This window comes from Odocoileus virginianus, chromosome 2 (genome assembly GCF_023699985.2).
Source record: "Odocoileus virginianus isolate 20LAN1187 ecotype Illinois chromosome 2, Ovbor_1.2, whole genome shotgun sequence".
NCBI classification, from domain to species: domain Eukaryota; kingdom Metazoa; phylum Chordata; class Mammalia; order Artiodactyla; family Cervidae; genus Odocoileus; species Odocoileus virginianus.
In genome coordinates this window covers 95640889-95657528 of record NC_069675.1, presented here as the reverse complement: position 1 = coordinate 95657528, position 16640 = coordinate 95640889, and the positions used below count along the sequence as shown (strand labels likewise).

The following is a 16640-nucleotide window of genomic DNA, read 5'->3' as shown; positions in this document are numbered from 1 at the left end:
ATCAGTCTAAACCAGTTGAGCTTCAAGCCTAGAGCTGGGAGTATGGGGTCAGTCTCACCCACACCACAAGTCTGAGAAACCTGAGGTTCCAGTATGGGATAGAAAAGAGGAGATAAAAGTGTGAGAGGGAGCAGGTGAAGTCCCTCATATTGCTCTTTTGTGCTGTAATTATCAATGCACAGATCTGGGTGCTGTCTGACCCTGTTCAGTTCAGTTCAGTTCAGTTCAGTTGCTCAGTCATGTCCGACTCTTTGAAACCCCATGGACTGCAGCATTCCAGGCTTCCTTGTCCATCACCAACTCCCGGAGCTTACTCAAACTCATGTCCATTGAGTCAGTGATACCATCCAACTATCTCATCCTCTGTTATCCCCTTCTCCTCCTGCTTTCAGTCTTTCCCAGCATCACGGTCTTCTCTAATGAGTCAGCTCTTCCCATCAGGTGGCCAAAGTATTGGAGTTTCAGATTCAGCACCAGTCCTTCCAATGAATACTCAGGACTGATTTCCTTTAGGATGGACTGGTTGAATCTCTTTGCAGTCCAAGGGACTCTTCAGAGTCTTCTCTAACACCACAATTCAAAAGCATCAATTCTTCGGTGCTCAGCCTTCTTTATGGTCCAACCCTCACATCTGTACATGACTACTGGAAAAACCATAGCTTTTTCAAAGACACCACATCTCTTATATCTCCTGCATTAGCAGAAGATTTCTTTACCACTAGCACCACCTGGGAAGCCCAACATGGTATGTATAAATAAAACCAAATTAAAATGGGTAGACATTTCTCTGAAGAAGATAACAAATGACTAACAAGCACAGAAAAGATGCTCAGCATTAGGGGAAAGGAAACCAAGACCACATGTGTGCATGCGTGCTCAGTCTTGAGCAATTCTTTGCGACCCCATGGACTGCAGCCCTCCAGGCTCCTCTGCCCACAGGATTTCCCAGGCAAGAATAGTGGAGTGGGTTGCCATTTCCTTCTCCAGGGGATCTTCCTGACCCAGGGATCGAACCCAGGTTTCCTGCATCTCCTGCCTTGGCAAGCAGATTCTTTAGCACTGGAGCCACCAGGGAAGCCTAACCCCAATCAGGACCACAGTGAGAAACCAAATTACAGCTATTATGATGGCTATGATAAAAACAAAATAACGCAGAAAATAACAAATGATGGCAAAGAACACTTCTGGAGAAACTGGCATTCTTATGTACCACCAAAGGGAATGTAAAATGGGACAGCTATTGTGGACAATGGTATGGCAGTTCCTCAAAAATTTATATACAAAACTACCATATGATCCAGCAATCCACTTCTGGGTATATACTTAAAAGAGTTGAAAACAGAGACTTGAATAGATGCCTGTGCACCCATGTTCACAATAACCAAAAAGTGGGAGCAATTCAAGTGTTCATCAGTGGATGAACGGATAAACGAAATATGGTATGTTGAGTATGTATATAAAATGGAATATTACCCATTCTTAAAAAAGAATGAAATTCTGAGACATGTCACAAATGAACATTGAAATTATTATGTGAAGCCAAATGCCTATTCAGATCTTTTGCCCATTTAAAAAAATGGGTTACCTTTTTATTGAGTCATATGAGTTCTTCATACATCCTGGAAACAAGACAATTCTCAGATACATAATTTGCTAATATTCAGGCTGTCTTTTCAGTTTCTTGATGACGCCCTTTGAAGCACGTAAGTTTTCATCAACTACAGTTTACCTTTCTTTATTGCTTGTCTTTGGTGTCATAGGTAAGAAACCATTGCCTAATACAAGGTCATAAAGATTTACCCCATGTTCTCTTGTAAGAGTTTTATAGTTTCAAGTGTATGATCCACTGAGGTAATCTGGGTATATGGTGTGAGGTAAGGCTATACATTTACTTTCTACACGTGAATATCCAGTTTTACTTAGCAGCATTGGTTGGGTGGGGAGGAGATCTTTTTCAGATCGAATTGAATGGTTTTGGAACCCTTGTCATAAATGTTTGGGTTTATTTCAGGACTTTCTATTTTATATTATTGAGCTATACATTCATACTTATACCAATACCACATTCTCTTGATCATGACAGCTTTGTAGTATGTTTTGAAATTGAGAAATGTGAGTCCATCAGATTTGCTCTTCTTTTTCAAGATTGTTCTGGCTACTATGAAAGTGTTAGTCGCTCAGTTGTGTCCAATTCTTTGTGACCCCTTGGACTATAACCCACCAGGCTCCCCTGTCCATGAAATTCTCCAAGCAAGAATACTGGAGTGGGTAGCCATTCCCTTCTCCAGGGGATCTTCATAACCCAAGGACTGAACTCCGGTCTCCTGCATTGCAGGCAGATTCTGCTACTATGGATTCCTCGAATTTGCACATGAATTTGAAGAACAACTTGTGAACCTCTGCAAAGAAAGCTTCTGGGATTTGGGTAGGGATTACACTGAATTCTAAGATCAAAGGGAGTATTGTCCTCTTTAACAATATTGTTTCCTGATCCATGAGTATGATATTGCTATTTATTTCAGTTCAGTTTAGTCGCTTAGTTGTGTCCGACTCTCTGCGACCCCGTGGACTGCAGGCTTCCCTGTCCATCACCAACTTCCAGAGCTTGCTCAAACTCATGTCCATCAAGCTGGTGATGCCATCCAACCAGCTCATCCTCTGTCGTCCCCTTCTCCTCCCACCTTCAATATTTCCCAGCATTAGGGTCTTTTCCAATGAATCAGTTCTTCACATCTGATGGCCCAAGTATTGGAGTTTCAGCTTTAGCATCAGTCCTTCCAATGAATATTCAGGACTGATTTCCTTTAGGATGGACTGGTTGGATCTCTTTGCTATCTAAGGGACTCTATTTAAGTCGTCTTTAATTTCTTTCAGGGCTTCCCTGGTTGCTCAGCTGGTAAAGAATCCATGTGGGAGACCTGGGTTCAATCCCTGGGTTGGGAAGATCCCCTGGGGAAGAGAACAGCTACGCACTCCAGTATTCTGGCCCAGAGAATTCCATGGCCTGTATAGTCCATGGGGTCACAAAGAGTCGGCGATGACCGAGTGACTTTCACCAATTTCTTTCAATGCTTTCATTTTCAGAGTATAAATTTTACACTTCTGTTAAAATTATCTGTTTTATTCTTTTTGATGCTGTTGTAAACGGAAATGCTTTACTTTCATTGTATGGCCTGTTCATTCCAAGTGTATAGAAAGAGTTGGTTTTTGTATATTGACCTTGCATCCTTCTTGCTTTCTTTTGCACCTCCAAGCTTCACACAGCAGGCAGTCACAGTGGCAAAGCCTGGGGGTGGGGCAAGGCTGGAGGCCAGGCCACCAGCCGCAAGGCAGCAGCTGATGTTGTAATCCAGGTGACAGGTGTGCATGGCTGGCCTGGCCAAGTGGGGAAAGAGAAATGGGTGGGCTTGAGCCACAGGATGGGGTGGGAGAAAAGAAAATGTCAAGGATAAGGCCCACACGCCCCACTATATATAAAATAGGTAACAAGGACTACTACTCAGTACTCTATAATAGCCTCATATGGGAAAAGAATCTAAAAAAGAGTGGGTATGTGTGTATGTATAACTGATTCACTTTGCTGGACACCTGAAATGAATACAACATTGTAAATCAACTATATTCCAATAAAATGTTTTTTAAATGAACAACAACAACAAAAAGGGTAAGGCCCTAAATTTTTGGCCTGGGTTGATCACATTTACCAGGATTAGGGGTAGGTGGCGTCATGGTAATTTAATTCTGAAAGTGTGGCTTTGAAGTGCCTTTAAAACAAGCCGAAGGAAGGGGATTGATTCCTGGCAGTCTAGTGGCTAGGACTTGGCATTCTTTCTGCCAAGTACCTGGGTTCAATCCCTGTTGGGGAACAAAAAAGTTCCATAAGTCAAGAGGCACAACAATAACAAAAAAAGCCACCAGTTCCAGAGGCAGCTGAATAAGCCATTAGTAGCTCAGGGCAGCTCTAGGCTGGAAATAAAATCCTGGGCGTCAGAGAGCAGGAAAAGACAGCTGGGCAGTGGCCGAGAAGCCAACACCAAATGGATGGACACAGGAAGCCAGCTGTGGCCAAGCAGCTGGAGAAGAAAGCCAAAGGTGAGGCCTCCAGGCGGGAGAGTCCCACGGTGCCACAAGCTGCTGAAGTCACGGCAGGCAATAACCCAGCCTCAAAGGCTGCAAGAGACTTCGGCCAATGGAACCCAGACTGCACCGAGTTGGATGTGTGTGCCTGTGTGTGAGCACACACTCAGTTGTGTCCCATTCATTTGCGACCCCACAGACTGTAGCCCACCAGGCCCCTCTGTCCATGGGATTTTCCAGGCAAGAATCCTGGGGTGGGCAGCCATTCCCTTCTCCAGGGGATCTTCCTGACCCAGGGATGGAACCTGCCTCTCCTGCACTGGGCCTGGGAGGGAAAGAAGCAGAGCTAAGAAGCTTGCCCTCTAAGTGGGAGTTAGGGGCTGCTGCTCAGCCTGAGGAGACTTAGTTGTTAATGGGAAAAACCTGAACAAGCTTTATTGCTGGTGGGAAGGGGTCAGTTAAACTGGAAAGGGTGGGAGGAAAGTGGGGAGGAAGCAGGGGCCGCGGTCATGTGCTCAACTCTACCCCATGCACTGTCCCCTGCCACCGCTCTCTCATCAGGCAGTGGGAGCCAAACAAACTATTCATATTGTAGTTCTGCAAATACCCGTGTATTACGTGCTTTCAGCCCTTATTGAGCCTGGAAGACTAGAGTCCAACACCTGAATGAGATGCCTGCTACGTGCATAATCGAGAAAGGCTGATGCAGAGATTCAAGCTCAGTTCTGCATGTTCCCACGAGCAGTCTCCTCAGTTTTTATGAAGGTAAGCATCCCTGGCAGCTGGGAAGGACTGGTGTAGGGTGCGGCTCCTGCGAGGGGCACGACCCCATAAAATCCGGCCCCCAAACCACACAGGCAGCTGCTCCCCACGTGAAGGGCCGGGTCAGTGTGAGGGCTGGATGGATGTTCAGCAGTGCCCGCTGGACACACAGCTCGAGCCGGGGACAGCTCGGGTCTGCAGGAAGTCAGCGCTTTCTCACCCCACTTAGCAGCCGCGTTGTCGCACAGCCTGAGGGACCGTGCAGCTCTCTACCTGCTGACCTCACGGATTCCGGGCAAGGGCAGGGCGTCCGGAGGAGGCGGCTGCCACACGGAAGCAGCCCACGTGGGCACCGGGGGGACTCCACGGGCTCCTGGGGGCGGTGGGCTGCTCTTGGCCGGCAGATCTGGGTCAGCCCTGTTCAGCCAGCTCATTCGAGAAACCAGAAGGCGGCTCAGACCCACCAGCACGGGCCTTCTTGCCCTGGAGCAGCACCCCGAGGTAGAGGGTCCAGGCAGCGTGTTCTGCAGCCTGTGAGGCTCATGCGTAGTCGAGCTCACACGGCTGATTCTAACCGGGGAGGAGGAAGCCCCCCTGTTCTGATGGAGGGGAGCGGTTCAGCGGCCCCCCAGCCCCTGCCTGCACCCTCCTCCCCCGAGTACCGCTGCAACCCCACCAGGTGGGCCCAGAGACAGGATGCCATCTCACTGCTGTGGGTCCAGCAGGAGCCTGCATGGGTGGGCACTCAACCCCGTGAACTCCTGGGGCAGGTCTCAACCAGGGAGCTGGGCTCTCGAGGTGTGGCCTGGCACCAGCTGAGGCAGCATCACCCAGGAGCTTGTTAGCAATGCAACCTCTTGGGCCTGGAGGAGACCTACTGAATTGGAAGCCCTGGGCCCTCTGGGGGGACTCACGCTTGCTCAGGTCTGAGACACACTGGGTGACATGGGCCCCGGGTCCTTCCCGCACCTTCCCTCAGCTGTCCCCTTCCTGCCTCAGCACCCCGCACTCTTGACAGCCTCACCTGACTCCAAAGCTGTCCCTTCTCCTCAGGTTTCATTCCACAGATACCCCTGATAACCCAAAGCCTGGGTAGAGTCAGGAAGGGGCTGCGGGCGAGGCATGGCTGGTAACTAGAAAATCTGGGCCAGACCCAAAGCCTTCGTTCCGAGCTTCTGTGAGACAGTGAACAGAGGATCATTTGAACGTTACTGTCAGCACAACAGCAGTCCCTGGGGCCCAGGACTTTACCTTCATTACCCCAAGGTTGGAGTCAGGAGACCCGGGAGACCCAGGAGCTCAGCTCCGACACTCAGCGGGTGGGTGAGGTGGAGGGTGGGACACAACCATGTCCAGGCCCCCATTTTTGAAGCTCTAAAGCCAGGAATCTGAATGGACAAGTCATAGATATCTCCTGCATGGAAGAAGCCATACACATAAGTGGGATCCCACGCATGTGATGTTCCAGGACAGACCAAACCACGGCGCAGACTTCAGAGCAGCGGCTGTGCAGCTGTGGAGGGGGCGGCGTGGACCGAGGAGAGGCACGGGGGCCTTTATGGGGTCGTGGAAATGTTCCATCTCCGCTACGGGAGAGGCTGGAGCTGTTTCTACATGTTACAATTCATCCAACTGGATGTCTGATTTTACTGTATGTAAGTTAAACCTCCATTTAGAACACTTCTGGTAAAATAAAGGGATTGGGATTAGATGACTTCCCAAAATGCTCTGAGTCTAAAATCTTGGATATCCTCTGATTCTTCTTTTAAAAAAATTTTTTTTTTTTAATTTGGGGCTAAACTGGGTCATTACTGCTGCATGTGAGCTTTTCCTAGCTGTGGCAAGCGGAGGCTATGCCTCACGGCAGGACAGGGCTTCTCACTGCAGCGGCTTCTCTTGTTGCCGAGTGCCGGCCCCAGGTGTGCAGGCTTCAGTAACTGCAGCTTGAGGACTCTAGAGTGCAGGCTCAGTAGTTGTGGCCCCTGGGCTTAGCTGCCCCCAGGCACGTGGAATCTTCCCAGACCAGGGATGGAACCTGTGTCCCCTGCCACTGGCAGGCGGATTCTTAACCACTGGACCACTGGGGCAGTCCGGATTGTTTGGATTCTGATGTGGGGTAACCAGCCTTGAAAGGAGGCAGAACTAAGCCTGTCGGAATGTGGGCTTTGCCCCAGGTCTCCGCCATCATCGCCCCTCCAGGGGCAGCAGTGCCCAGGCCCTGGCTCAGAAGGCACCCCCGCCCCTGTGGAGGCAGGACCCTCGTCAATTACAGCTGCTCTTCCCTCTGTTCTAAGACTCGGCCTCTGGAGTGGCAGCCACATCTTGAGTTTCAGTAGCAGCTGCACAGATCTGCTAAGACACAGTAACTTCTCTAGTAGGTGTCACTATTGTCAGCGGGAGCGAGTGGGAGGCATTCACTAATTTAATGAACAAAAAACCACAAAGAAAAAAATGATAAGAGGGAGGTGGAGAGACAGCAGTCAGGAGTCGGCGACTCGCTCGGATCACAAACATACATTTCCGCCATAGAATCTTTATTTTACATGTTTGCGTCACAGCAAGAGAATCCATCCTCTACATCACCCTGATTGGAACCCCCACCTGTTATATGTTTACATAAATACTCTTCATGATCATCAGCATTTAAAAAGAAAAAAAAAATACTGACAACGCCCTCTGCATCCCAAACTAACCTGGAAAGCAAAAAATATTTACAGACATTTTCTCCCCCAAATGAAACTTATTTTCTGGATTGGATGTGTCTGAGTTCTTTTGAGGTCACATGACCAGGCAAATCCAATTTTACAATCTGCAGAAGCTGCTTAAGGTGTCAAGAAACCCCCTTGTGTGGACAGGATTTTTGGATCCTCTTGTAATGAGTGTCTTAAATGCTAAGAAGGCTGACGGCCGGCTCCCTGACTGATCTGTCTGCTCACCACACCTCAGACCCTGCCTCAAGACAAGCTTGCTGTCTTGGGAGTGAGCTAAATTCTCTGTCTGACCTTGACCTTTACTGACTTCATCGGGGACCCCCTTCCCAAACAGCTGGAAGCCCAAAGGTCCCTGGTGTGACAACAAGCGAATCCTGGCTCCGGCACCTCCCTGTCCCTCCCCTGGCTGCATTCTTCGCACAGCCCCGCGACGGAGGTGTGTGTCCACGTCCCAGAAACACTATCTTTGAGGCACACACTGGGCAGGGTGGGCGGCTGCATCGCCAGATGACAGGAGAGGCCCGAGGGAAGCTGGAGAGTGTGCGGCTTGCCAATCAATGACTGCGCTCCAGGTGGAGGTGACAAGGACTAGCATCAACTCAGGCGAAGCTCTGAAGACCTGCCCGAAAACACCCGGCAGGAAAGCGGAGCAAAGGGGCAGATCTTCTACAAAGTCTGGTGTGATTTGTTTCTGGTACACCAAGAAGGATTAAGACAAAATCTAACTTAACTTTTTCAGTGGCGAAGCCATTAATTTACTGAATTCTTAAGAAGAAGAAGAAAAAAAAAGCCACAGGCCACAGGCACCCTGGACTCAGCCGATTCTGAATCTGCTCAAGGTTGGGGCAGGTCAGGGAAGCAAGGGTGAGGCGAGGTGTGGGGCAGGAGGAGGGGTGGGCAAGGACCCAGGTCCTCTGAAGTTCAGCTGCCGGGCAGCAGGAAGCACCAACGCCCCCAGCGCTCTGCGGGGTGCAGGGGGCAAACTGTCTCAGGTCCCGCGAGGCAAAGCTCCAGGACCGGGGAGACAGCCAAAGCCACTCACAGTGAAAACCAGCATCTCTGACATGGCTCCGTGGTCAGTGAGGACTAAAACAAGACATCCGTTCCACGTGGGGGCAGAACATCACACACGGTCGAAAGAGATCATATGGGCTCTCTGGATAAAATTCTCCTGAGCTTGGAAAATACATCCTTCTCACAGCTGCTGGCAGAAAATGATGCAATGCACCAAGGGCTTCAGCCTGTGTTCCCAGGCTGAGCCCACGTGGAACTGAGAGCCTGGGCCAAAGGCGGGGAGGGGAGAGGGTCAGCGGGGAGGGGTGGGGGGGAGAGGGCTATGGGTCGTGGGGAGGTCCCAACAAGGGAGCGGACCCCTTGCCCTGACAGCCCCATGGAGCGGCATTATGAAGAGACCGGGTGCTGCCTTCGCTGGCTGGATATGTCCAAGGGGAAAAAAAAAACAAACCTGTAAATTTTACTCTAGAGTGGTTTCTGGAAAGAAAACCGGGCTCCAGCTATGATCTGAGAAGCCGTCTTTTACACTTGAGCAAGCTTCTCCTTATGAGAGAATGAACCCCCAGGTATGTTCAGTGGACGCACTGCTGTTAAAAATGTTAAAGCACTGAGGGACGGAGAAATAGGCTAATGGAGTCTTTGGCCACCATTAAGAGCTGGGATTAAGAGATCGATGATTTCAAAAATTAAAAATAAAAATGGGAGAGATCGGTGATTGTTCTTACTGTCCAAGAAGTAATTTTCTAGCAAAAATACAGACTTTATTAAAGGAAAGCAGATCCTTTACCTCCTAAACTCTCACAGCCAGTGGCTTCCGGTCCACGGCCAGTTTCTCAGAGAGGCAAGGGTGTTTCTCGCAGGCAGATTCGGGGAGCCGGGGCAGAAAGCAAAGCTATAAATACCACTGATCACTCCTGACGCGCACAATCCTCTCTGCCCGATCCCTCCAACACCGAGAGGGAGGGCTTCACCGCTCTGACAGCGCCCAGCACGGGCCGCGCAGGCTCCGACTGAGAGACTGCAGGGAGCGGCTGTCAGCTGGGGAGAACACCTGGCTTTGGACCCCAACCTCTCACGCTCACTCCAGGGTGAGGGCTGAACGCTGCTCACAGCCATTCAGGTGACAGAGGGAGAGCCACACTTTTACGGAACAGGATGAGGAGCTTAAATAATTTTGAAAACGCTTGAACTACCACCGCCTTGTTTTCCCAGTCCGGGACTGGGGCTTTGGTTTTTCTTCATCATGGGCCTGACTTCAAGCCTTCTTCCCAGGCATGACACAGGCGGCGGGCAGACGGCCCACGTTGGGAAGGCCACGGCCTGGCTCACTTCAGACCCACTACCCCCCCCACCCGAGCCGGCCTGGTCCTGAAGGGCCGGGACCGCACAACTGCAGCCAGCTCAGCCCCGTGAGCCTAGGAGCGCCCAGAGCGGGGGCACGGGGTTGAAGACGGTCCAGCCTGGGGGCTCCTGCCCTCCTGTGTCTGCGGGGGCCAGGGCCTGCCCACACGCACGCCCTCATCTGCACGCACTTTCTTCCCTGTTTCCAGGCCATGATCTGAAGACACCTCCGTGGAGACCCTCAGGGCGGCGGGGGTGGGGTGGGGGGAGGAGGGGGTGTCCCTCAAACCTTTGGTTCCTGCCAAGAAGTCTATGGCCTTATCAAAGACAGCGGCTCGCAGGACAAACAGCAAACGCGTCCTTCGGATGGGAGCACCGGAGGGGGTTTTGGCCACAGCAGGAGACACATTCCTGAGGCACGGGGATGGCGTCTACACAGGAAGACAGGAGTCTGGAAAAATGTCCCTGTTCTCCAGGCTGCTTTCTTCTCCTGTCACACGGCTCCGAGTTAACTCAAAAAGAAAAGTCCCTTAGATAATAATACTCAGGGCATTTTTCCTGGCTCCTGAAGACAGGAGAACACATGAACCTCCCCGAAAATATCTGTGGAAAGGTGAGGCGCAGGGTCTGGCCAGGGGCTCGCTCGTCTCCACGCTGGGCCGGGCCCAAGCCCCGAGGAAGTCGTGCCAGGAGAGCACGGGGGGGTATCAGACAGCGCACAAGGTTACACGTGCTTCCTCATGGTCAGCAGGGACGCGACCGGGGCGCGGGGAAGGGAAAACCACAGCTTCTTCAGTAGAGACTCTTCAGGCTCCTAAACCAGGGCTGCTGAGCGGCACCCCTACATCTTGTGGTTTCTCATCGACCCTTCCAGGCCAGCAGTCTGAGGACCACCCCCAGCTGCCGTCACCGTCTGGCACTCAGGAGCAGAGGGAGGGCGCAGACTTCTGACACACACACGGGCGCTGGGAGCCACCCGCACGGCCAGCACCCCGTGTTCCCGGCACGGTGTCTCAGCCCCGTCTCGGGCCCCTGCAGCTGAAGCCTCAGTGGGAGGTGACCGGCAAGTCCTGCTACGCCCCGGGTCACGGCGGACCTTCTGGGCTCGCCCCGTTATCCAAAGGCCTCGGCTCTGAGCAGAGCGGCAGTGCCGTTACCGCCCGTGCTCAGCTCCATGCTCTGCAAGTTTGGAAGAGAACCTCACTGAGATTCCTGAAAGGGGCTCCCCACCCCCAGAGTCCGAGAGTAAAACCACCAGTCACACTCCCCTTCTTGACATGCCTGCTCCTGGAACACAGGGACGAGGTCCACGCCCCTCCTCCGCTCGCGAGTGCTACCCGGCTCACAGGGAAAGCGCTCTTGGATTGAAGGGCCTGCTTCACCAGGACCCCTCTGCCCCAAGCTGCTCCTGAAGGAAAGCCCTTCCTGCCGCCCCTCTTCTGACCACACAGATCAGGGGCAGCCGTGAGAGGAGCGGCCGGGGCCGACAGAGACGGCGCTGCCCAGGGCTGCTGGGGAAGCCAGAGCTTCAGGGGAGTCCTACCAGAGGCGGCTTTTCGAGCTAGAAACACACTTCTGTCCGTCCACCAGGCAGGAAACCGTTGGCCACCAGCAGGGCCCTGATGGACGGTAACATCGCAGCCCTTGGACAGCCACTGCCCCTGGTCACTTTCAGAATCTGGGACGAAGGTCTGGGGCGACACTCGGGGCCAGGAACCCCGGGGCAGGCTCCTCACGCCTCACTGAGTCTCGACTTTCTTTGTAAAATAACCTCACCTGTTTTCTCCCAGAAGATGCAGCGACACTTGCCCCCCCCAGCCCTGGGCTTCTCTGAGTCCCCGAGCTCCCTCTCGACAGCCGCTTACCTCCTGAAGCCCCTTCCCAGGCCCACAGGGGCCCCCATCCATTCCCTGCTGCACACTGGGTCACAACTGCGCCTACCTGAAGAGCTCCCCAATTAAAAAGCAGAAATAGAAATTAAAACAAAGGCTTCCTTTCCCCTGCCTCCTCTTACACTCCCTCCCCGCCACTCCCACCTGAAGGAGAATGCGGGCTTCCTGTTACCAGCGCGCACCCAGCGTCCAGAAAAGAGTGAGAAGTTGGGTCTCTGTGGCGCTCGGCTCCAGACGCGTGCTCTGCGGTGTCACCGTCGCGAGGGGCTGACGCTCCCGCTGACCAACCGGACTGCGAATAAATTAAAGTCTCTGCCAGCGCCCCTCCGAGCCGCTCCTCATGCGCTGCCTTCCCAGTCACCCTGCGGCTCCACCGAGCCATTGGTCACCTTCTTGACTTTCTTCATACTCTCCATCACCCCTGACGTCGTCACTCTGAGTGAGGGAAAAAAACGAAAATGAGGGAAACCTCACTCTTCTGAGTAAGAGGCTGTCCTCACTGTAGCCCAGCGGCAACCAGGGGTACGGGGCGTTGGCTCTGAAGTCGGACAGACCCGGGTTCAAACCCTGGCCTGCTCGACTCGAGCTGAGCTGTGTGAGCGTGCCCGGTCACGTGACCCCCTCTTGTGCCGCAGGATAAACATGATCCCGACTTCCCAGAACTGTCACGACGGGCAACGAGGCACTCCGCCGTGCTGAGTCACGGAGTGTCAGCTGTTAGCACAGCCAACGTTAATCTCTCTCCCTGTCACAAAGTTCTATGTTTTACATACATATATAAAACTAGTCACAACTATGACACCATTATCTGTGTCATAATTAACATTCTGGGAAAAAAAAAGTTAATCAGCTGTAGACCATTTATACTAAACAGCCACAGTGGATCACTTCTGAGACCTGGGACAGAACCACGGGTTTGGAGGAACCTTCCAGGCCCAAAGACTCTTGACTGTTACAGAGACCGGGAGTGAATCACAATATCCCTTGAGAAGGTGGGGTCCCGGAGAGGAGAGCTTCTGCCTCCAAAGTGGGAGTTAGACAGAGCCTGAGACTTTCCGTGTCCGCAACACAACTGCGCGGCTCCACCACAGGAACACCGAGCAGACACAAGACCCCCCCACCTCCCCCGCCCCGGTCGGCGGAGCCCGGGGGGTTTCCGGGCACCGCAGCGATGCTGTACGCCTCTGTAACAGCGGGTACACGTCTGTCCAAACCCGCAACACCAAGTGTGAGCCCTACTGTAAACTACGGGTGCGGGTTTCAATGCTGAGCCAGTGCAGGTTCATCAGTTGTGAGGAATGGACCCTGTGGAGGGGATGATGACGATGGAGAAAGCTACACACGTGTGGGGCAGAGGGGGACATGGAGGGAATATCTGCATCCTCTGTTCAACGTTATGAATCTAAAAATGTTCTACAAAAGAGCCTTAAAAACAAACACCCTGGGCCAGCATCTCCAAAGTAGTCTAAGAAACATGAGGCACCAATGTACCCCCATCGTAGACCAAGAGGAATTTCCAAATCAGTAAAGTAAAATTCAATCAGCCAACCCAGCACTGTCTCTCCAAGGACCCTTCCTATGCCCCCACCAACACCCAGATCCTGTGACCTGCAAACGGCAACTCAGCGGCTCTATAGGTGACACAGCTAGTGTCTGCCAGCTGGATCCACACCGCAGAGAAACGATTTTACACGGAGTGAGAAGAGAAAACCTTCTCTCCCTTCTTTGCTGCCATCATGCTGCTGCTGCAACCGAGCCTCGGGGCCATCCAGGCCTCCCCAGGGCTGGGCTTTTCTCTTGGTTATCTGTTCTTCTGGTAAGCCAGGACCAGGAGGTGGTTCTTGTGGGAACCGAGGGATTCCTGCAGAGGATGCTGGTGAATGTAAAGAGTTGGTTGTGTGGCTGCCGCACCGTGTTAAGAAGGCCGAGGAGCTCAACACGTGCAGACGCTGAGGGCTCCAGCATCACGATCCAGGGACGGCTCGGACGGCAGGCTTAGGGCAGCCTTTGCTCCCTCACTTTCCCTAAGGAAATACTCCTTGCTAGACGGTGGCCCAACTGAGAAAACCACGTTCCCTCTACCATGACAGGCCTGGGCTAAGGACAAAGAGTGATGAAATTGGAACTGGTGCTCTCAGGGGGCCCAGTGCCCAGCAGAATGGACAGTCTTTCAGGTGGACATGCAGAGCCACCTCAGACATACAGGATGGGAGTGCCAGGACGCAGGCCTGACGACAGCTCAGGGTGAGGAACCACCTCTACCAGGGTGGGGTGGGGGACGGGAGGATGCTCTGAAGTCTGTGTTGAAAGATGAGGAGCAAGAGCAAGATGCAGGCGGAGGGAAGAGGGCAGGGGAGTTTCTGAAAAGAAACCTAACAGGAAGAGGTGTTTTGTAAAATGTGGTCCCAAATAAGTTACAGCAAAAAATAAATGTATACTTGACTTTGGGCCTCCCAGGTAGCACTAGTGGTGTAAAACCCGCCTGCCAATGCAAGAGACGTAAGAGACGCAGGTGTGATCCCTGGCTCAGAAAGATCCCCGGGAGGAAGGCATGGCAGCCCGCTCCAGTATTCTCACCTGGAGAACCCCACGGACAGAGGAGCCTGGAGGGCTGCAGGCCATAGGGTCGCAAAGAGTCAGACATGACCGAGCGACTTAGCACACACACATACTCAACTCCAGATGGACTCTCATCTGTGCCTCTTCAACCAGAGGTCCCTACTCGGATTCTGCTACTTCTAGAAAAGGCAACTCTGGCGGTTCCCCAGCACTCCCCTCCACTGCCTGTAACAGGGGTTTCCTCCTCTACACAACAGGAAGCTGGTGTTTGGGGCCCAGCAGCAGGCTCTGCTTCCAATTACTATTTCCGCAGAGGAGCCGAACGAATCCCACGCTGCCTGACCTGCCCGCCAGCCCGGCAGGGCCTGCCATGGGCCGAGGCTCAGCCTCTGAACCAGGAAGAGAGACAGGCCGCCTGCGCTGGAGGCCACACACTTCAAAGAGTGGACAGGGAGGAACTCAGCTGCAGGCGCGTCATCAAACACAACTGCTGACCTGGCCCATCAGAGTTCATCAGTTTACAAGCAAATATTCTCAATCACTATTCACTTCTCTAGAAAATGACTGCCCCTTCCCGGAAAATAGGACCCTAGAGTCACATTAAGCCTGTGACTCAGAAAAGTTCTTTTTACAGCTCAGATATAGGTCAAGTCACTGTGCTAGCTGTGAAAAGCCATCAAGTTATCTGATGATGAAGGACGTGTGAGGATCATTAGCTGACTTGAAGATGACTTGGATGATTACACTGTCAGACCTGAGCTTCCACCAGCAGGCCCAATGGGAAGTGGGGCCACCCATCCCCAAGTTCTTGCTGCTAAGTTGCTGGCAGTGGGCTCCAAGGATGCCTCACAGGATGGAAGTTCTACTTCCCCTGAAAAGAGCAAGCGATGCTTGGTGGACACTGTACAATGCAAAGCCTGGGGCCTGAGTGTCCATCTCTTGCACCGACACACAGAGGGCCCACCCCTGGGGCAACAATCTGCTTCCGCTCAGACCACACTGCTCCCAGTGAGGTGGGGGCAGGGAGGGGAAGGAGGAAAGGGGGTGCTTACACAGATTCCATTTCCAAGTCATCTTCTTCCTGAGAGAGCTGTAGGTAGGGGTTGTCTGAGGCTGGACGGAACTTATACCCCGTGAGAACAAAGAACACCAGCGTGGCCATTTCATCCAGGAGCTGTGAATTTTAAAACCACCCCAAAGAAAGGAATTAGAATACTGTTCTCCAGAAAGCAGTGGGACTAAACTGTCCGCCCTGCCCCCCGATAACCCACCACTCACTGGTCAGTCACTCAAACGCCAAGGCTGACCCTTCGGGACCATGTTCCTTAGGGGACTTGCTAAAGCCTTCTGCCTAGAGAGGGCTTCCCTTGTGGCTCAGCGGGTAAAGAATCCACCTGGCATGTGGGAGATTCAATCCCTGCAGGTTCAATCCCTGGACTGGGAAGATCCCTTGGAGAAGGGAAAGGCTACGCTATCCAGTATTCTGTCCTAGAGAATTCCATTGACTGTACAGTTCATGGGGTCGCAAGGAATCAGATATGACTGAGCGACTTTCACTTTGCCCAGAGAGGACATCTGAGACTCCTTGCTTTAAGTCTTCACTGGCATCTTTGAAGAGCTCTTTATATACATACACTTCCCTACCGTGTCCAAAGCCCCGGGTGAGAGCTTCCAAAAAATAGTCTCTAAGTCACGCGGTGACTGCCCCGTAGTTAAACTAGCTCTAGTATACTGCAAAGATAACTTTATTATTGAAATAATAATAACAATGGGCAAGAAGAAGGGAGGTCTGGATTCTAAGCTATTCTAAGCCCTATAACTGAAGGATAGGGCCCCACTGCATCAAGGTTTGAATTATACTGGGCAAGGCTTTCTCTGCCTGGGTTTTTTCAAGGACTTATAAAATTGAAAACTAAATCAATTCCAGATTTCTCATGTAATCCAGCAGCTCTCCTGGACAAACACATCTTAACTGTAGACCAGAAGAGACAGACGGTCTTAGTGGCCACTGCCAAATAAACCTGGAGCCATCTCAAGTTACCCCGGGACTTCCTGCTCAGACACAAGTTCCCTGGCGCTGTCCCCTGAGCAGCGTACCTGGTAGAGCCACTTCCACTGGAACGGAACAGCAAGTTTGAGGAGAAATGCAATAATCCTGGTGAAGTATATGTAACATACGATCTAATGAGGAACAGAGATACAAGAATAAAGTCAATGCAGAAATCATAGCACTACTTTCTTCCAACAGACTGCTAAGGGGAAAGCAGAGTTGCCTGAAGAAAAT

At 52.1% G+C, this 16640-nt stretch overlaps 1 protein-coding gene across 2 annotated transcripts in view; it reads right to left on the bottom strand.

The window, feature by feature from the left end:
* Positions 1-7356: 7356 nt before the first annotated feature.
* Positions 7357-16640, bottom strand: part of GPR107 (G protein-coupled receptor 107) — a 55660-nt gene continuing 46376 nt past the window's right edge. For both annotated transcript variants that reach the window (XM_020874804.2, XM_070454636.1), the window contains exons 16-18: positions 16454-16537; positions 15409-15530; positions 7357-12232 (exon numbers count right to left, since the gene is read on the bottom strand). In XM_020874804.2, the coding sequence (XP_020730463.1) occupies positions 12136-12232; positions 15409-15530; positions 16454-16537 (303 nt within the window). In that variant the 3' untranslated portion in view covers positions 7357-12135. The remainder of the gene's footprint in view (positions 12233-15408; positions 15531-16453; positions 16538-16640) is intronic.